Here is a 22,199-nt window from a genome sequence, read left to right as displayed (position 1 = left end):
ATCTGAAATACGACTAAAATGCTCAAAAACATGTTACACATTTTTAAATTTTGTTAAGTATTGCACACTTACTGAACATAGAAGAAAGAAGGAAAACATGGTCAGGACTTGATAGATAAACTAGATTACCGATTTACAAAACTTTAGGTAGCATTCAGAGAAGAAGGTGCTATCTGCACATTTCACACCATGTCACATGTGAGGCAAGTTATCCCCACTTCTACCAGGGGTCAGTTTATTGCAGCTGAGTGTGCACACTGGTCAGAGTCACTTCATATGCTTGGAATCAATACTCCAGTTTACTTCATGCACTACTTTGTACTTGACAATACAATCAAGACATTTAAAAAGCATATTAATTGTAATTTATATTACAATTAATATTACTATATATAATATTAATAAAGACATAAATTGCAATTAATATCTAACTCTTTATGACAACTGAGGTGCTCACTTTTGGTCACTGTCATAAACTATTTAAGAAACAGTGGATCTTCTTGCATTTCATTTTTATTCATAAAACTTAAGAGTCAACTTAGCTCCCCTACTTTATAAGCATCAAAATTATAAAATATTATATGACAGAATGAAATGTTTTAACATACTGAAGATGCATACTCTCATAGCACCCGTGGAACAGGCTACAACTGCTAAGTAATTCAACGTTTCACTGAGGATACAGCTGCCAATGCAGCCACTTCCACTAGTTCAATAGTCAAGACTATATTTTGGCAGCAAATGTGTACAGCTTAATAGTTTTATTTAGTTTATTTGTGAATAGGTGTAGTCTTTACTGTCTTCTGCCTTTTTGCCCATTTTATATTTAGAGAAGTTCTTCAGTGCCAGCCTCTAAATAAATTCTGACATTTAAAAAAATATTTTTACTTCTTAATGAAAACAGTAAAATTGATTTTTATTCAGTTCTGCTCAGTTCTCCCCACTACAAGAGGAAGCAGGTTTAACTGAATATCTATTTTTGTAACCATTTTGGTCATCCCACAAAAGAACCATAGATCTACACCCCATCTTGCCACATGCCTATATTTTCACGTGTTTTTATCTTTCAGTAGCACTCAACTTGTATGAATTACGTTAGCCTGTGAGCTAACAGAAATGGCAAGTTAGGACTGTTGAGTATCCTACATAAATATAATAAATTCCAAAATACACAATTAAGGAAAAATAGTTATCGTTGTTTTAGTCAGAATGCAAAGATTCTAGTAACAGACTGAAGACCTTTTCTTGACAGATGAGCAGACTGCAACAGAATTAAAAAAAAAAAAAAGAAAAAAAAAACAACTTCAAGACAGTTAATGTATCTGTCGACACAGTAGTTTCATATCTGGTAAAACAGAATTTTCCAGCTAGCAGCTTTGCATCTGTACTGTTAAATTTCACATTCATAAACAGTTATGTGGAAGGACATTAAAGAAAAAAGAAAGAGAGAAAAAAAATCACTTCTACTGACTAAAATCAATAGATTTCTGAGGAGAAGAGAAATTAAAATCTGTGGTTATACAACTATGCAAAAATGACAAAATGGCTGAATAAGCATTGTTTAAATATATTTAGATATTAACAATCGAAGCTAGTTGACAACTTCTGAAGAATTTATATAAAACTTAGTTTTAAAATTAACAGAAGTTTTGTATTAATAAAAATGAGCCTTCTGTGTGACACTGATCTATCAACGCATAGGAATATGTTCAGCAGTAAAACTGAAATGTTAATTGCTAGAACTCAGATGAACACTGAAGTCTACTTGATAGTACCCATTAGAAGTTACCCTTCAGGAAGCTCTTAAAGCTATGATTCACTTATCTTCCATTTGTTTTGAGGATGTTTCACCATACCCTAAAAGTACGGGTTTATATTTCACCCATTTGTGTTCATAAGTTCCTTCTTAGGTACTCAATAGAAAGTCACAGCTGAATTTTCTCCATTAGTTCTCTGCCTAAAACGCGCGTGGAAAGGGTCACCTACAGCAATCTTTAAAAGATGACTGAGTGCTTCTATATTCCACAAGATGGACACGCCGAGAATATTCATGTACCCAGCAGAGAATGAGAACAGGTATTCTAAAACATTTTTTCAACAGGCTTCTTCATCTGACAAGTCATCAGGAAATAGTACATCAAGATGTGAAAATGATGCAAGAATGATATCTGAATTTGGGAAAAGCCACTAGAAAGGGGAATTATATAAAAACTAGCATTTGCCATGAAAGCCAGCATCCACTTTTCAACAAGTTGTGCTTTTGAGGGAGGTCCCCAAAAAGAATACCTCTTCAGCAAGCTTGGCTTACTGGGCAATAGTTAATTCTAGTTTTCTGCTAAGAATTTAAGACTATGAGAGCCAGAAAGAAAAAAACCATTTTTTTCTTTATTTTGCTTCACTTTGTGGGAGGAGGTGGCGGGGGGGAGGAAAATGTTAAAACCATGAGTATTTTCTAAGCCACTTTCTAAAATTAAAAACAGTGTGAAAACAAGTGCTTTGCAAAGATGACTTTGCAATGAGAAGAACACCGTATTTTGTCATTAACTTTTAGGATTTAAGCTTTGCCTTTTTCAAAATAAAGCATATATGTGGAGAATCCTACTCTACCTTCCCCCCCTCCCCCTAAGAAAGAGGAATTGCTTCATCCACTACATCCTTGAAGAGCAAATCTTAAGCATTGCCTGTGGACAGAATGATACTATTTTAATCAAAGTTATTTTAAAATCAATATAGACTAGCATGGAGGCACTGACATTTAAACCTCTAACATGGCTTTTATATGGATAATTGTGCTTTACATTAGATATTAATCTAATGTACCTTTCTTACAAAACGTCCACAGCTTCTTCCTCCCAGTACCTCCCTACCCCTTATTTTTAAAACCTAGTAGAGCAAGAAAGAGGTTCAGGAATCAAACGGATAACTTGAGCTGAGTAATCACAGTATCTGTCCATCCAGCAGCAATGCTGCTTAAGGAGTTCTCATTTCTACTCCACCCACTGCATCATAATGGCAAAGTGATTCCAGTTGGAAAGATCACAGAACTGCTCCATCTAAAAAGTAACAGAATGGGAAGGAGGGTGAATTTTTCCCCCAACCAAACTAGTTCCCTCTTCTGAGCCTCCACAAATCATCCTGCTAGCACATGACAGCACTACAAAAGGAAAAGAGCTAGTTAACTCAGCACCACGATGGTGGAAATACCCTTGGAACTACAGCCCAGAAATCAATTCTTTCTGGATGATTTTCAGTATGGCATGCAAATTTTTTTCTCTATTCTATCTCTAGAATTCTATCAGCCCAAAGAAGCAAGTAAAAACAAAAGCAAATAAACTCCCCACCTCTTTTGTGGTCTCTCAGTTTTACAAAATCATGCAAGTCAGGTTTCTTTAGCTATATTAAAATGTTAACTGCTCAGATTAGACAGAACTGCAAAGCGTGCATAAGATCTGCAGACATTTGATTCAGCTGGGCTCTGTGCATGTATGCAAACAAACTTTATTTAAATAAAACTATGTTACAATGCATCTACTGTATTTTTAAAAGAAGAAAAAGATCGGTATTTGGTGTCTCAACTTGTTTTTTCCCAATTATATCATCTACCTGCCTATAAGAAGTTTTCTTTAAGAAGTCTTAATGCATCACTGAAATATAAGCACATTTATATGTCTATTTAAGATGCACAGGAGGGGAAAAATGGAAGGGAAGGACTTTCTAATCACTTACCGAAATATAGGAGTATGACCAGGCTTTGGTTTGTTCCAAGTAAAGTGCGAAGGAACAGAAAGAAATTGGTCTCCGGGCAAATCTTTTTTCAAGGTGTGCTGAGATCCAGAGCAGTCATCTACTGGAGTTTCAAGGGATGATGATAAGTTACCCTGTTCTTCAGGACAGATATCTATTTTTCCAGATAAAGTGGCAGTCTGATCCTCTGAGGTCTTTCTTGTTTTTAGAGGAATATCAGTCTCTGTACAACACTGAAATGGTGAAAGGCCAGAATTAAGGCCTTGTACATTATGGATGGAAGTGTTTAGCCACGTGTCTTCTGTTATGCTTCCTCTGGGAGAATGGCCAGGTGATGGAGTTGGAGAATGGTGAGGAGAGAGAGAACCAGCATAGCAAATCTCAGCACTGGAGTGTCGTCGTTTCCCACAGGGGGATGTAGGTCTTGATGAGGGCCTTGATGTTGGTCTAGGGCTTAGCCAATTTTCATCTGTAATACTAGTTCTAGGAGAATGACAGGGAGACTGTCTAGGTGACAAGGCATGCCCAAATCCATAAGGCTGCTGCCAAGATTCATCACTGGGACCTCTCGGAGAACCACCAGGAGATGCCAAAGGAGAGCCAAGGGTAAATCGAGCAGCTGCTTCATTTAGCTCTGAGTCTACATCATCATAAACATGGGAAATGGATTCACAAGAGGAAGCATCTGAAAACCAACTTCTGGACGAAATGCTGCTGGCAGGGCTTGGACTAAGGGATGATTCCCTATATGATGGCTCGAGAGGAAGATAGAGATGGTCCCGTGAAGGCCTTTCCATATATTCATTTTCTGTGCCATTTGTGTGCAACTCATCTTCATTGGCTTCAATCCCTTGATGACAGTTAGGTGAAATAGATGTGATTTGAATACTAGGGCACTCAAAGGGTTTGGGTCCACCTAGTGGACTATATTTGGATTCTGGTACCTCACAAGTTCCTTCGTAGTTTTTATGACTCTGAAGTCTTGTAGGTGGTGACAGAGGAGAGGAGTGAGACTGCAATCCATGGCGAGGAATACAAATTGGCTGATTTACAGAGGATGATGGTTGGTCTACATTAAAGATGTATATGGACGCACAGTCATCTGACTCAAGATCTGAAAACAAAATTAAAAAAAGAGGAACAGAGTCAGAATGTGATACTTGAAAAATGCCATAAACAAAATCCTTTGTTTCCCAGGTATGGCCCGTTTTCAACATCCTAGACATCTCCCATTACACTAGCCACAAAAAATAAAGCTAATTCTTAATTTTAAATTTTCCCCAGCCATATTTACAGCTAAAGACGACTACAGCATAGTTTTCTGTCATAAATCTTGTTTTCAACCAGATTTCACAGTTTATACACATCTTCAGTGGTTGAAAATATAATACACACAGAAAATGGGTTTAAAATCTTGAAAGGATCTAAGCTGCAACACTCAATTCAAACTTTATCTTTCATAACTACTTTCCATTCATAATTAAACATTTCTGATCATAATCTATTAAAAATTAATCTTTTTGACATGAATAGGACTATGATACTTTCTGTAAGCCCACTAGTTAATACTTACAAGCACTGGAATATCACATACATAATATTTATCTCCTTTAACACTAGAAAGCATCTTATAGTGACTCAAATTTCAACGAAGATTATAAACAACTAAAAATATTCAATCAAAAGAGGCCTAACAAAGAATATTATTAAAGATATTATGAAGAATCTTATGCCAAAGATCTTTTTTGGTTGCTTAGAAAATTCTCAAGTGCCCATCCTACAGAATACCATTTTTCAAGTGCAGTCTCACAAACTTTGAGCACAAGTTGTTCGGGGGGGGGGGGGGGGGGGGGAAGTAAAACAAAATATTCTCAGATCTCAATAACTTATCCAAAACACAGGAAATATTCCAAAGAAAAACAAGCAATTGAAAGGGAATCCAAGTCCAGTTAACCAAATCAGCAGCTTTGTCTCTCAGAACTGAAGCAGATTTTCTTGCCTCGCTTCTCAATATTGAATTAACTGCCAGTACGAGACATTTGTCTGAAACAAGAGTAGGAAACACAGCTTTTTTCTTATTTTGTAACCACTGTGCTTCCACTCTTTTTTCTTTCCCCTTGTAAAGTAGGGCCTTCCCTCCATAATTATAGAAAGTAAGTATGCAGGAGACCTCAGGTAGTTCACTAGTCTATCATCTCCTAGCAGATGAAATTAAATGTACTTGGACCATCCCCACTAGACACTGAAGCTAGTCTCAAAATCTGTTAACAATATTGTCTCTACAACCTCAGTAATTTTTTTTTTTTAATGCTGAATCACTTTAAGAGCTTTTGACCCGTAATTAACATTTAACAGCATCATTACGTCATTAAAATTATACAGTTTCTAGTGCTTTGCGTGTGGGTTTTTATTTTTTAAAGTATTTTTTTCAGTAGTAGGGGAAAATTATGCAGAAGCATAAATGTTTCTTGCAAACTAAAATGCTCCTGTGTCAAATGTGACAATGAGACATATGTTCATACAATTATTTTTCATAAATCCAGACTGGATGACATTAATTGCATCTCTGGGTATTAGCTCTTTTTTTTTTCCTTTTAATGGTTTTTATCCTGAATATCAGTAGAATATTAATACTTGTTTTAAAATAAATCTAGTCTCTCTCACAATCAGATAAAATATCCAGACAGAAAGCGATGTATTTTAGGCCTTTCCATGTTGAAAAAAATTAGTATGTTAACAAAGTCATTCTGTTATCAGTTTCACTAACAGCAATCAGCTTAAAATTAACCAAAACAGAAACAAAACAAAACAGCATCTCCTCAGAGACAACAAGGAAGCATTTTCAAATGGAGAGAAAGCATACTGTTACCAAGGAATGGACTATGTTCCTGAGACTTTAAAAAAAAAAAAAAAAAAAAAAGGCGGCTGAAGGCTCATGGGCAGGGAACAGCTCTATTAGTAATCTATTAAAGGAGGCACAAAATTGCATTTAAGACTAGTACTAAGTAGTTTTATAAGCACTGTGTGATTTTATATATATTACATATAGTCATACATAACAATTATCCACATTATATAATTATATCATTAACTACTATTATACGTGTTAAGAGCACAAAAAAAATCGGTATAGGTTAATTTCTAAATATGCATACACTAAAAGGGTCAGGATACTCAGGAAGGACTATTTTGTATATCATACAAATAATTAACACAAGGTTCACTATGTTGAACACTATCAAAACTGCATTTGCCTATCCTTTCACTAGGATAACAAACATTTTTTAAAACTTTAATTGAGGGTCTTTCTTTTTGCTGTTTCCCATCACAAAACATGAAATGCAGACAGTAGATAGTTACAGGTTTTCCACATCTATCGGTATATTCATGTGCAAGATCACAGATGTCCTTGTTTCCTAACTCATTATTAGTATTAGAAGCGCAGGTCAAGGGAGGAAAAAGGCAATCCTAATAAAAGCAATTATCCAGCTACTCAAAACTTAGACATAAAACAGTTACAGGTACAGAAATTTTGAAATAATAATAAAAACGTTATAGGAAAACAACAGTTGGAAGTCTTCAAGTCCTGTGCGTAACCATTTACTATCATTAATGGCTTTAGGAACAGTAGCAGCACATTGTGCTAAAACTCTCACCATTGCAAAGAGCCTTATTTCTCTTGCAGCAATAATCAAGAAATCTTAAAATATTTAAGACAATTTGTCCACTTTCAATGTCACCGGGATTTACAAAAAGCAGATGTACATTCAAAATTTAAGTTTCGTTGAGCTGAGGTGGAGAGATCAGACTAGCACAGAATCATCAACACCAGCTGGGAAGAACTGGGGAAGAGATGGAGAAGGCAGGAGAGCACTCTTCCAACTCAGGCTTCTTTGGTCCCTCTCCACAACAAACAACTTCTAATGAGTTTGACACCATGCTCTCCCATTACCCCTCCCCAGCAGCATACATGCACACACTCAAAAAACAGGAAGCCAGAAACCTAGAGTAAGAATGCATCTAATGAACAGCAAATCCCAAAAGCATGCTTAAGACTGTGGAAACAATATATTTTGATGTCTAAATCACCCAAACCATTTTCAGACACGATCAATAAACAGCTAGATTTATTTTAGTTTGCACACACAAACCCTCCCCCTTATAGTCACGTGTTAAAATAACTCGTTAGTTGCTCATACAAAGGACAACACTAACTACTAAGACCTTTACAAATCATGTCATTAGTTCTACTAGACTATTTACCAATAATTATTTTTGTCCTATTAAAGACTGTAGAGAGAATCCAATCTGGAAGAGCCCTCTAGCCAATTTGAAGGAACTAGTAAACATACAAAGATGAATATAATTTGAGTGAAAGAAATGGGAAAAAAAAAGAAAGGAAAAAAACCAAAACAGCTGACAACCCTTAAGATGGAAAGGAGTGAGAACAGCTCAAAAAAATACAACACAAGGCTTCAAGAAAGCAGAGGGTAAACAAACTCAGGGAAGTCTGACAATAGGCAAGTGCAAGGCAAAAAAGAGTTATGGAGAAGCCCAAGGCAAAAATGGAGTTATGGAAATCTGGTTTCTTAATAGGAGAGCTATTGCATCCAAACAATCCTATTGGGGGAGCAAAGACAGTAAAGAAGTGAAGTTGGCCGAGTCATGAGGCCTTCACTGACCATAAAATACAAGAAAGAAGCATTCAAGAAACAGAAACTAGGTCAGATTACTAAGGCAGAGCATAAAAACTACCACAAGCACATGGGGGCAAGATGCTAGATAGGATAGACACAGCAAAATACAAAGACCAAGAGAAGCAGTGCCACTCGCATCAAAAGCCTGCCATGACCCTGAAAAGGCAGGTGTGTTAAATGTTTTTTCTTTAGTAAAGTCAACTGAGTAAATTGCTAACAAAGTTAATAGCAATGCAGAGTAAAGAAAACTGGACTAAATAAAAGGTTAAAAAGTACTGAAGAATTATTGGCCAATAAGTTTAACTTCCATTTTAGAAGTAGTATTAATAGTTTATTTGTTCCAGTAAGCATTTAAAAGGAGACAGGGAAACAAAACAAGAAGTCAATGTTTGCTAAGAACAAAACCGCGTCAAACAAATTTTGTTTTACGATCAAAGGAGGTCTTCTGGATAGCTAGCATAGAAAGAAACTCAGCTTTGTTTTAACTTATTAAGACTTTTAACACTACCATGTGTGGAGAAGCCACTGAGTCTAGAAATTTAGTGAAGCCTTCTTCCGCACCCTGCTGAGATCAGGTTTACTACTGAGGGATCACAAAAGTTAGCAGATGCTCTATATTCACATAGTGCATATAATCTATATAAAGCTGCAGACTTCCATTGCAATCTTACATCAGGTGTCTGTGTCATCCTTTATCAATGGGAACCAGAAGGTCTGTCGTTTTGAATGTACATTTGCTACTGTGTGGAAATAGACTACTTTACAGAAGCTCCTGTTCAGTATTAAAACAACGCTGGCTCATCCCTTACTAAGCTGCTAACTACACTTCAACATAAGCTGTCTAACTGGAGACTATAACTAAATAATATCCAGAACAACTGCTCCTGAAGTACATTTTGCTCACTATTTGCCATATCAGACTGCACATTCAGGACTAGTAATGCTTGCCCACCAGTTGTTCACTCCTCAACAATGTACTGGCACATGCATATGTGCAGCTGTGCAGTGAGCCAGATTTCTCCACAGAAGGAAGGTCAATTACTATCAAATGTCTGAACGCAAGCCCTGTGCCAAAATTATCCAAACCACTTTATTATTGTAGGTTTGTAAGCCCATAAACAAACAGGTTCAGACAACAGCAGTTGTTACAAGGTACTAAGAAAGTGCAACACGACCTAGGTCTTATAAAAATACTACTGCAAAAACAGGATCAGTAATCAAGTCCTTTAAATAGCATGAGGAAAGACTTGAGCATTGCCACAGACATCATGTGTGTTCTCAGGCAAGTCATATAATCTGTCTCTACTCCAAAACTTTAAAAAGAATGACAACTTCTCTTGTTTTTCAGTTCTGTCATTACAGTTACCATTATCTCTTTGTGAACACCATGGTATTATAAAGAATGCCACAGAAATATCTGTAAATAAGAACAAAAAGCACATGCAGCTCCATTTTTAAATTTCATTATCCTACTGATTTGCAGCAGTTCATATATTTCTTGGGATGAAAGAGGACTCTTAATCTTCACAAAGAACCCCAAATACCCAATAGTCATAGTTTTCCTTTTGTGCACTTAAAAAGACAATCGATCAGAGTTCTTGTTGGTACACTACCGCACTAAAGCTCTATAATTGGATATTTAACTCCATTTTTCCATTGCAAGCTCTAAGTTCTCCAAAGACACTTCCTATAAGCTTAAACATCAACTTAAAAAACACAACCCAAAAAAACCCAGCAATGCATTAGTTTATAAAGAGTATGACTGACTAGTAAGCCACCAAATACGGTACTAAAAAAGTATAAATTGTGAAAACAATTAAGGTAGCAAGGTGGAGCAGGGGGAAGACACACCTTTATAGACCAAGTTTAGCAACACACAAAACAGTAGTGCAAGTTTAAGCTTTCAGAAAAGGATGATTTACAGCAACTGTCATTTTATGAAGCAGTTCTCTCTCTCCAATGATTTTGTGCTCTGTTTCATGGTCGTATCAGATTACTCAAAAAGGATAAAAATAAATTTTACTTCTGTCAATCATGTACGCTAGAGGCAGCTCTGTCGTGCCCATCAGAATTTCACTCGTTTTCTTGTGTTAAGCAAGAATACTGGAAATGTACAAGAAAAATAATCTTCTCAACAGTGGGAGCTCGTTAATGTGTCTTTTCCAAATTCTAGTCTGGATGAGAATTCATTGTTCTCAGTAGAAATGCAGAAGAATAATGAAGCTGCACTAGTTTAAGCAAGAGAATAATACAGCATATCAAATGTTTACAGCTGACATTGAATAAAGTAAGAACATACTGGCTCTCAGGGTGCAACTACACCTTACGTTTTTTCAGCAGCAACTATCCTCCCACACACACTCACACATAAAGCGTGAGGGGAAATGAGAAGAGAGGTATTTTTAACCCAGATGATTTTGGCAATCAGATTTGCAGTGCACTAATGTAAACACCTGTATATATACACAACTGACAGGATGGCAAGCTTTAGGACATGGGGACAAACAAGCAACCAGGACAGGAACTGCAGGTGTTTTCACTATCAAATAAAAACGTAACATGCAACTAAACCCTTAGGCCTGGTATGCATTTAAACTAGAATGACTGTCTTAGTGTACATCCAGCTTCACCCTGAAGTAACAGAATTAAGTTCCAAATAGGGAAATAGCAGTCATGAACTTTTATTTGGCATGTAAGAAAAACAGACTAAATAAACATGAAAATCAAATGCATCTGCCTAAGTCATAAGCATGTTTCAGAAAATGATGTGCTTCTGTTGCAGCAAAGGGAGTTAATCTCAGTTGAGTTTTTTCCCTTTTTTAAAGAAAACATAAATTCTCATAGTCTTTCATAGCAGAGTGCTTTGAGATACATTGATAAAAAGTGATGTACAAAGCAGGTAAAGAATCCAGCTTGTAACTGTAAGGTTCAACAAGAATTAGTCACTCTAAGTTCAGTTACAAGAACAGAAAATAACAACCGGAAGACCTAGGCAGTGTTTATTCCTGTGCCTTCTCCAGCTCTCCTAGTATTTCTGGTTGATTATGAAGCATGTCTTTAAATGAAAGCTATATAGAGCTTGTGGTTCAGTATTTAAGGATTATTCATTAATACTCATAACAGGTTAAAAAAGAAAAATATTTACTTTTTGCTTTAAAAATCGGTAAATTCTACGGCTTCTCTTTGCTTCCTTTTTTTCTCTGTGGGTACGTCATTCAAGAGGGCACAGTATTTTACTGCCTAATACCCTTGTAGACAAAACAGAAGCTGTTGCCCTCCAGTTTGATGAAGCCTTATTTATCATTCAGTGTTCGACAGAAAGCCAGCTTAACATGACCCGGTAGTTCAGAAATATTAAGAAATACACTACGGCCTTTGGGGAGATTCTTAAAACAACACAATACATCCATGCAGCAGTTACTAACACATAGTATTAACAGCCTATTTGTCACTGCTGTTCTGAAGATTAAGTACATTATTCTATATGATCAGTTGTTAGAATTTGTGAAAGGACTGCAGCCCTGCAATCCCAGAGCATTTGGTATGTGTAGACATGGGAACTGAGGGAAGACTGAGCACTCCAAAACTGGTGTGTTGTGCCTGACCCACAGGAAGAAGACTGATTGTAAAGATAAGCGAGGACATTAGGCAAATACTGATTGAAGAGAATAAGGGAATTATGTGCTGTAGTTGCCAGCTGAAGGTTTGTTTAGATTCTTGGTATCACAGGCCAATTTATCCACAACCTAACTCTTCCTTTGTGGGGGCAAAACTAACATACTCCATAAAAGGCTCTCCAGTTATTCAACGTTCTGGTTTATTCTGTACCTATAAACTGAAATCCTCACCTAACTACCTACATGGATGCCTTTACCACTGATCAACTTCTAACACCAATGAGCTTGCCGATAGCAACCTGCTGCTCTATACAGAGACACCTCCAGGTTTATAGTCTGCTGCAGTCCTGAACCAAGCACTGAGCAGAACCCAAGTTTCCAAGATCAGAATGTGTAAGTAAGGCCATAGCAAACAAAACAAGACAGGGGCGTGCAAGAAAATGGGTATTTTAGTTTATAGGAGAGTATGGTGACATAGGCTAGGGTCTTTGTGAAAATCAGTAGAAAAGGAATGCAATTAGCCAGGGCAAGAAGTTTGAGTGGGGAGAGATTACACAGTAAGAGAAGGGGAGACTGAAACGGGGGCATGCCTCTTTCTGTGTGTCAAACACAGCATGACACAGAGCCTGAGAACTGGTATGGACAGTATCTGAACAAACTAGTTTGGGAACTCTTCACACCTCAGCAAAATTACACTGTACTTCTGCAGCTGTCCTACAACACAACAGAGGGCAAACCATTCCACAGCAGACAATCCTACCACACTGTTAACTCCGTATTTTAAATCATTAATGTTACAGCTTTTCACCAATATGTTTTATAATACAGCTTTAATGTAGACTTCAGGTGCACGAAACTCAAAGGCTCTGTACATCAAAGGACTGAAATAAGCCAGAATGATAATCTGAAACTTTCCTGTTTTCCCAGCTGCTCACATGAATGTAGAATCAGAAACACCTTGAATTCACTTTGCTAAGATTGACAGAGTAAGCATAACAGGCAAAACCAGGAGTCAAACAGCCAAATGAGAAAGGGGAGGCTGAAGCTGAGCACGAACGCCATTTTTTCAGCAACTTTCAGAATGATCCCCCAAAATACAAGGGAGACCATATTGGCAGGCCTCACAACTGTGCCACATGCAAGCACTGAAACTTTGCATCTCTTCAGAGAGTCCTAAATAGCTTGCATTTATTCCAGCAGGAATGGAGGTTTTACCACATACTGTACCTAATCAGCCTAACCTCCTGCCTCCAACCAAAAAAGCTAGGCAATTTGAAAGACAGCAGCATTTGCTCTCAAAAGCCTAAATTTGACAAATTACACTGATGAAATACAGAGACCCTGACCTAATGTAAAGAACCTATGCAAAATACAAAATGTTGACAGATTTTCTTAGTGGTTCTTTGGATTAAACCACACATTCTCTTGTGGCCTTGTCACTTGAGTACAGTTATCCCAAATGACACTGTTAAAGCCTTTTGTAATCATACAGTTACTCCATCTCCTCATCTCCTTTGTGTTCTTGATTTAGGGAACAACTACTAGAAAGCTTCTAAGATACACATGAGTAGCTATAAATCATTGTAGACATTATTACAGCCCATTATGCAGCCATCAAAAGCAGTGAATCATTGTCACTAACAGTTAATAAATGCACCGTGACTGTGTTATCAGCTCCTCACTGTGTTTTTAGCGTATGCTTTCATTTTGAGTATGAAGATACATAGGGTTACTCTGTAAAACAACTTCAGTTAGAAGGTAACAGTTTGTGCCTTGTCCCAACTACAGTCACAATTCCATTCCCTCTCCAGCATAGGAGCTGCTACAAACGCCGCTTATCACTGAACTTATGTTTAAATGGTCTTCCCATTTTTTCTATTTATCAAAACCATTACAAAAAAATTAAAATCTGGGATTCAAAAAAACCCAAACCATTTCTCCCAGCATTTGTTCCTAAAAAGCAAAGTCAGCAGCCACTAAAACATGAAGACTCTCATTAAGGAGTGAATTCAAAGTTATTTGCCTCCTGCAATCTTGAATAACCTCATACACAAGAAAATGGAAAGATCTTGGTTTGAAAGGACCTAAGAGTAAGTCCAAAGAGGAATATTTACAAGATTTCAAAAATAAGCCTCTCCACCAACCTGTTAAAAAACAAACAGAAAAATCCAACTCCATTCAGCAATTTTGCCATATTAAAAATTTCTCATTTTTAGAAGTGTTGACTAGTCTTCAAAATGCAGTCTGAGAAGCCATTTTTTAAACAAGCAATTGCTATTAATCTAAATATTAATATGAATAATACAATTCTACATTTCTGGGAGTAATAAATTAGCTCTAAGTACCTGCTCATGTTTCTACCTACAAATGTCTTTTATGCAGCCTCAAATGAAGTTTTTGTTTCTGTTAAAAAAAAAAGGGCAACACAACACAAACCCAAACCAAACCCAGAGTTCTTTTTTTCATGAATTTATTGCTGAAAGATCATGGGTTTATAGTCAGATCCCCAGAAAGCTGATTCTTCTCTCCTTCCCCCAGGTACATAAAAATGAGGACTGGGCCTCCCAAAGAAAACTGACAAAAGTATCTTCTATCACACCTATCGTCCTTTGTCTGAAAAGTAACCATGAGCAGTCAATGCCACTGAGACATTTAATCAGAAGAGCCACGTAAATGATTAAGTTCAGCTGTTCAGTTAACTCATGAGATGTGCAGGCCACAACACAGCCCAAAAGCCTGCTTATCAACCAGTTCCGAGTTCTTCAGATTTAAACTGATCTTCCCTGAATGACTTTGAACAGTTCTACAATTTTTTTAAATGTTTTATTTCACCGGTATTTCACAAGAATACTCACAGATGGGTGTACTAAAGGTAGAAGAGAATGTTGGCTTGTTAATAAGCTTGCTCCTGCCTTACAATTTTACTTAGCCTTACTGATCATTTCACTCATCTTAAATTCCACTGTCATTCGAACCCCACACGGCATGCCTGGACAAATGCAAGGACTTGGATGTTGTTTTACAGGCTGGGCTTACTGCCAAGTCTGCTCCATGTACTTCCCTGGCCCACTAGCGCAGCTTTAGGCAACAACTCCCGTATTTACGTTATTGCTGTGAATAGCAAAACTGCTGCTTACTATTGACCCAGGCCCAATCTACTCTCATTTCTCACTCATTCACAGCAACATTACTTATTTGGCTACTCTTCAGGTGGGATATGATAAACTGCTTGCAGTTGTACAACACAAACAAAAGGAAAAAGACTGTCATGTTTTAAGTAGAGGGCTGCTTTTTACTTTGAAGAAAGACCGAGCTTATTTCTAATCTTCAGAAATATGTAAGATAAAAGCATTAGCACAAATGCTTTTGTACCCTGCCCATCTCCCACATCCCAACTCTCCGGATTTGTTTTCATTTGCACTGTGCCCATAATTCAGATGGGAGGGAACAGGACAGAGGGTGACGCGCGACTATGAATTCACACACAAAGTAAGGGACATTTTGTCAAACTAGGGATCTGTTTCAAATCCCTGCACTACATAGTGACTCACTACATAGTGCTTCTCAATGCACTATGTAGTGATCTAAGAACCATACGCCAAACCATAAAAGTTATGAAATAGATCAGGTGCAACTACAACTGCTTTGCAACAGCACACAAGAGAGTTTGGTATTTTTGCAAATGGTCTCGTCCTGGTCAAGCTTTATCCAAATAGGCAAGACTTCATTTAGCCAGCATACTGTGAAAAAACACAACATATTCAAACATGTCAGCTTCCCGGGATTACCATCTTAATCTGTTACTCTCAATGGCCAGGCAACTCTGACTCCATTGATACCAGATTTGACTTTAATACGCATTTTCCTTTGGTTCTTCCTCAGCGTCTCTCTAAGTTATCTTGAAGTCACAAGGTTCGTGTCACAGACCCTCTATTTTTGGTCAGATGCAGCTGTTTGGTTTTCCCTCCTCCCCTCCATCAGCAGATTATATAACCACAGCCTATGACTGATTTGCATTGTGTCCCTGCCTGTCAATCTTTTACGTGCACAGATATCAGCATCCACCAGCTTGTAAAATAAAATGCTAGTAACTAAATTTCCCTCAAGGGGTGGTTCCTATCATAATACATTTGATGCTCAATATCTAATAAATAAACAAACATTTCTGTTAAAAAGTATCATTTCTGTGTAAGGGAGAAAAAAAAGAAACGGACTCAAGCAACTTGTCTATTCATTCCTTTCTTAAAGTTGCACCAGTTGATCCTAGTCTTAATCCACATGATCACTCTTTTGTATAGCAAATGTTTACAGACCAGCACAGACAGCTGTATTTATATGGATGGCTCAAATTATACATATTAACCACAGAGTTACCATCTTGTGCTTGTACTTTCTCCCCTACCCATTTATATAGGCAACCAAATCTACACAGAATAAAAAGACTTTAAAAAGGAATAAAACTTCAGGTGAACCATACAGGTGTGCAAGATGGTCTGTTAAAAAGACTTCAGAAGATCATGTCTCATGAGTTTCTCTTACTCAGCTAAGGAAAGCAAACTTTGTAGCAGTTCTGGATCAGAAGTATGTGATCACAAAAATGAATTTCACCGAGAGCAACCCTCAGTCAGCTAACACCTCAAGTTCACAATTATTGCCACCATCCAGCCCTTAGTTTTCCACTCAGTCTAATTATGAGACCGCTCTCTTTCCTACCACAACTTGACTTTCTTAGTATTGCTTACCTTAATCACCATCTTAGGGAAAAGAACAAAAAGTTCAAGCACACTGCAAACTTCTGTAAACAGCTTAGGCTGTTTTCTACTCTGTACCAACAATCCCTGACAGAAATACCTGTCATGAATACACATTTAAAAAGCGAAGAATACTTTACATATTAATGATCAATGCAAAGCTATAAAGACTAGTATTGTGGTGGTGTTTCAGTACAAATCTTTGGTTTAAAGACTTTTACTACATATCTAAATTAAATGACATATATAGTGCCAGTTTTTGCTACAGAGAACTCTGTATGCCTAGCTACTGAGGAAAAATTCAGCGCCCATCATGGCTTCAGAGCACTTAACACATGGGCAGGAGGTAACTGCTAAGCAGCCCAAGCAGCTCACCGATGCTCATAGAGAAAGAAGGTCAGACATGGACACCTTCAAAAGAAAAGATCAGGTATTACAGCCACAATGGCAAAATGTGTGTTTCCATCTTGACATTCACTAACAGCCTCAAACCAATAAGCTAATAGCTCTAAGCTAGGGGAAAAAAACTCAAAGGAGAACAAGAGTATAGACATTTTCAAATAAACTAAAGATGCAAATCCAGATATACTGTCCTTATCCAGAGCGAGGCTCCAGCTTGCAAAGATGTTTTGAATTGTCACTAAATTCATCACAGAACTGGGATATGTTTCATACTTTTCATACCATACTTTTCAGGAGAAAAGTAAGAGAGAGTGTGAGATTCATCTGTAACAAGATTACTAAATAGTATTACTTAACCAAATATTAAGTCACAGGAAATACAGAGAACCTCTTTTCAGCTTGTTTCATAGTTTCCAAGAAAATAAAACAATTATGAACCAGAAGTTCAAGGAGGGTACTTTTATCAGTACTTTTAAAGCACTCATATTTTGGGAAAACAAATAAACAAAATCAACCAAGGATGATTACTTAGAATTGAAAGATAATATGAATTTCTCCTCCTCCATAAACCAAGAACAAAAGGTGGGTGTTAGGGTGAAATTCCACGTATTACTCTGTTTTACTGAGTAACAAAACCTTAGCCCATCTTTAGCTCTTAGAAGACTTCATCAGAAATAACAGGAACATTTTAGACAAGATTCTATACAGCAGTATCAATAACTCATCTGTCAGAATTTCCTAAGTAATTAAATAATTCATTTTCTGGATATTGAACAGTTTTCAGCCTCTAATTTTAAGGCAGTCCCCATTTCACATACTAACAAGAAACAATTTTGGATGTTACAGAACCTTACAAGATCCTGAATTCCCAGCTTAGCACTACATACTCCAAGTTCTTTAAAGGCCCTTATCTTGTAAAAACTCATTCTTTAAAATAGAAGATGAACCCTTAAAGTAAAAATTCAGCTAAAGAAACAATCATAGCAACTTGTATTTGCTCCCCTTTTGCACAGTTTGGCATGTAAACAGTATACCACATCCTCAGCAGAGTTTTTAACAGTAGTGTGAAAACCTTAATGCAGTTTATTTGCTTAATGCTTAATAAATTCTAGGCAAACTTCCCAAAATTATACTGAATAGTATTGCAAAACCAGGAGGGTGAAGGGGATGGGGGCATCATTAGAAAAGTATTCAAGTTAAATTCAATTATTCAAGTGTCACATACTACATCTCAAAAATCTCTCCATTAAAAAGACCAAACATGGTGGCACCTCAAATACATTAATTGACAAAGTTAGTTACATGACAATCTATTTTAGTAGACTGTACAGGACCTGAACAATACTGTAATTCAAATGCCTACTTAGGCATTTCAAATACAACTGATACAAGGTGACAAGATGCAATCAGATGCTACTGCAACTAACCAAACAGCTTCGCAAGAAAGAGTATACCAAAGAGATTCGGTTCACTTCAGAGTGCTCTACAGCATTACCTTTGGGCACTGGAGGCCTGAATTATTTTGTCAGAAAAAGATGATACCTATTAGTACCTAGAACTGTACCACCCGTTTTGAGTGCTGAACGCTACAAAATCAAAGCGATAATTTCTTTCTTCTTTAGGACAAGGACACTAAACTATCAGAGAAGACGAGAGCAAGATTTTGCAGAAGGTGCTTAGTACCTAACTTCCACTTAAAAGCAGCTGAAGAGCTTTTGACAATCTCTTATCTAGCAACCACCTGAGCAAATTTTTACTTTAGTTCACAAGCTATATGAAATGGGCTAACCCTTTGATTTCAAGTGAAGTATGCTGCAAAGATTGCAGTATTAGACTACAGGCTTTCAAGCATCTTTAAACCATCTTTCACGCATTCGTCTCTGCAGCAGGAACTACAACTTTCAGATCAAGCACACAAGCGCTACTGCAGAACATTAGTCTCAATTCCTGCCACTTAGCACAAAACAAGGTATGTTAGTTCTACTGTCCTGCAACCCACTGAAATTGTTCTGTATAATAAACTCAGAATCCCAGTTGATTTAATTTCTCTTATTGTCCTTTTTATGTCATAAAAGGGGTAATTACTGCCTGGGACTAGCATTTTCTTAGTAGTTCAGAAATCAAAAGTATATTAAAGGAAATGAAAGAATAGCTCACTTTTTCTTGCTTTTGATTAAAAATACAGTTAAAGATAAAATATATAAACATATATACTTATATATGTACATATATAAAAGAATAAAATCCTCACAACACTACAGTAGTCTCAGCATAAAAGAAAGCATTAACATAGATTTCCAAGTTATTTACACAAGAACTTAGTACTAGACACTTCTTTCACAAGGATGCCAATCCCAAACTTCTAGAGATACAGCATGAAGCATGAAAACGTGTTTTCAAGTGTTCTCCATGATCATGGAAGACTTAGTAATTTTAATATTATTTATTTCAAATTAAGCAACTTTCCCTGCGACCTACATGTTTTATTACTAGCATATATTAGAAAAAAAAATACCCTTACGCTTACTTTGCTGCACAACAGACAACATCATTGAAGCAAGTGGTATGGGATTATGAAATATATGCTTTAGGGAGATCTAAGAACTTTTGTTCATCTCACGAATATAGTTGGAAGAGGGGGAAGGGAAAAATATAAGATTTCCAATATGGATCCTCTCTTATGTGAAATCTAGTTCTTCATATGTAAAATACATGGGCAGAATTAACAGCTAAACTCTGGCAATCCTTTTAATAGGATACTTGAAGGCAGAGACCTATTCTAACCCCTTCCCCTGAAGACCACACCTGTGCACAGCAGGCGAGATCATCTCCAGTATTCCACGAGACAGTGAAATTACTGAGTTACAGATGCAGGTTTTCTTACTGACAGCTACAGCAAACAAATCAGTTCATGGTCTGAATATCACATTTTCAAATTCACCTTAAAAATAGTTTTAACTTATCAAGCATGGAAAATTCTCTATATTCAGAGTAATATCTGAACTGCTTGTTAAGGAATGCTACCAAAATACAAATACTATAAAAGTGAACTGAGTACCACTACTATGTCCAGTTTTCTGAGCAACTTGTTTTCTCATTCTCATCTATCATTGACAGAGAAGCATAGTTTAGACTACTAGTTTTATGGGAAAAGAATAGAAATAGGGGTATCAATTATTTTTGTTGTAATTTGTTAACATTCTCCATTGTTTTCATATGGTACTGTAATGCATTTATTTGGCTAGCACAACTCAGGCCCCCTTCCCAAAAGCACCATCTGCTATTCCACTAAGTTGGAAAATAGGCAAAGAAAATCTCCCCTTATCTGAAGAAATCTGTAAATTAAAGCTTAGCATCAAGAAAGTTAGAGATTTTGTAAGAAATTAATCCTGAGTGTTCACACTGGATTATATACAGACTGTATCAAACAATTTTTTTTTCTAATCAACTTATGCAGCCGAGTCGGAGAACAAAACAACATGGCTGCATCATTTAGCCTGGATAGTCATGTTTCAGAGCTATCTTATGATCTAACCAGTTAGACTTAAGACAGTGCATTACCAATTAATACTTATTTCAAGTAGGTCAGGAAAAAAGCATGCAGCCATCCAACTCTGGTACAGCTACACGCTGCACGGCTGGCTCTCATTGATTCCCCACATCGTAATTTACAGGGAATACTTTACTTTCTGCGGTTTAAAGAAATAGGAGGTTTTTTAAACGAGATTTTCAGGCTCCAATACTACAAAACAGAATAAAATGGAAACACTCTGAAACGTGTGTATATATCCGTACATATGGACCCAAACAGCCATCACATCTCAACACGCAGTGTTTTGCCCATCCACACGTACACAAAGTTTGTAAGAATACACTGGAGTAACTACGATGCTTTACATACGGGAACAGTTAGGTTGAAACTTTTCATCGCACGAGCCCCAAGCAAGTCTCTAGTCCAGCCCCATTAATACTTTGTCGCTCACTGCCCTACGCCGAATTTAGCGGCACGCTGTACCTCACCGGGACCCCCCGCCGATCGCCCTCCCCCAAGCCCTGCGACGCGACCCAAGCTCGGCGCCGGCAGCGAAGGGGATGGCAGACGGGTCCCCCCCGCCGCTACCTGCGCCAGAGCTCCGGGGAGAGGGGGCAGGCCCACCAGACCCAAACCGCCCCCTGTCTCCGCGAGCGCCGGGGCCTCCCCCCACGCAAAGCCACCGCGCCCCGGGGGAGGCTCCTCCCGCACGACCCGAGTCCTTGGGTTTCTTTTCCCAAAGAAAGTTGTAACGGCGGCGAGAGGCCGAGAGAGCCCCGGCCCCGCTGGCCGCATCGCCCCCCTCAGCCCGCGGGGCGCCTCCGCAGCCCCCACGTCCCGCGAGCGAGGGGAGGGGAGAGGAGGGGAGCGGCGCCGTGAAGCGGCCACAGCTTGAGGGAGGGGGGACGGCGCCGCTTCCCCCCCCCCCCCCCGCCCCGGTCTCCCGCCTCCCGCGGCGGCGGGGCAAGCGGCAGCCCCCCCTCGCCTTACTCGGAGGAAAACAGGAAGCCGACCCCCCGGCCCGGCCCCGGCGCGGCGGGAGGGGAGCGGCCGCGACCCAGCTGCGGAGGAGCGCACCTGCAGGCCCCAGCGGCGGCCCGGGGCCGGGCTGCCCGTCCTCCCCGAAGATCAGCCTGAAGTCGAACTCGTCGGTGGCGCCGCAGTTTGCCGTAGTCATGGGTTTGGCCGGCGAGGCGAAGCGAGACCCCGTCGCCCTGCCGGGCCGCGCCGGGCTCCTGCCGGGCTGCGCTCCCCGCCGCCGCCCCTCAGGGCCGCCTCATAACACCGGATGGCGCCGCGGCAGGAGGGGAGGGGGCGGGCGGGGGAGGGGAGCGCGAGGGGAGCGCGCGGGGAGGCGGCGGCGCGAGCGGTAGCTCCGGCCCCAGCGCGAGCTCCCGTGCCCGGGCGCCTTCTGTCACTCATGGAGGGAGGGCGCCTACTACGGGCCGCGGCTGGC

The 22,199-nt window shown here is 38.7% G+C and overlaps 1 protein-coding gene across 2 annotated transcripts in view; it reads right to left on the bottom strand.

Annotated features, from left to right (window-relative positions):
- The window catches only part of NFATC3 (nuclear factor of activated T cells 3), a 76,572-nt gene extending 54,593 nt beyond the window's left edge, over nucleotides 1–21,979 (bottom strand). For both annotated transcript variants that reach the window (XM_050904356.1, XM_050904357.1), the window contains exons 1-2: nucleotides 21,821–21,979; nucleotides 3,727–4,858 (exon numbers count right to left, since the gene is read on the bottom strand). In XM_050904356.1, coding sequence (XP_050760313.1) covers nucleotides 3,727–4,858; nucleotides 21,821–21,920 — 1,232 coding nt within the window. In that variant the 5' untranslated portion in view covers nucleotides 21,921–21,979. The remainder of the gene's footprint in view (nucleotides 1–3,726; nucleotides 4,859–21,820) is intronic.
- Nucleotides 21,980–22,199: the final 220 nt, after the last annotated feature.

This window comes from Gymnogyps californianus, chromosome 12, assembly GCF_018139145.2.
Source record: "Gymnogyps californianus isolate 813 chromosome 12, ASM1813914v2, whole genome shotgun sequence".
In the NCBI taxonomy this organism is placed as follows: domain Eukaryota; kingdom Metazoa; phylum Chordata; class Aves; order Accipitriformes; family Cathartidae; genus Gymnogyps; species Gymnogyps californianus.
The sequence above is the reverse complement of the archived record's forward strand: the minus strand, read 5'-3'. Positions and strand labels throughout refer to the sequence as shown.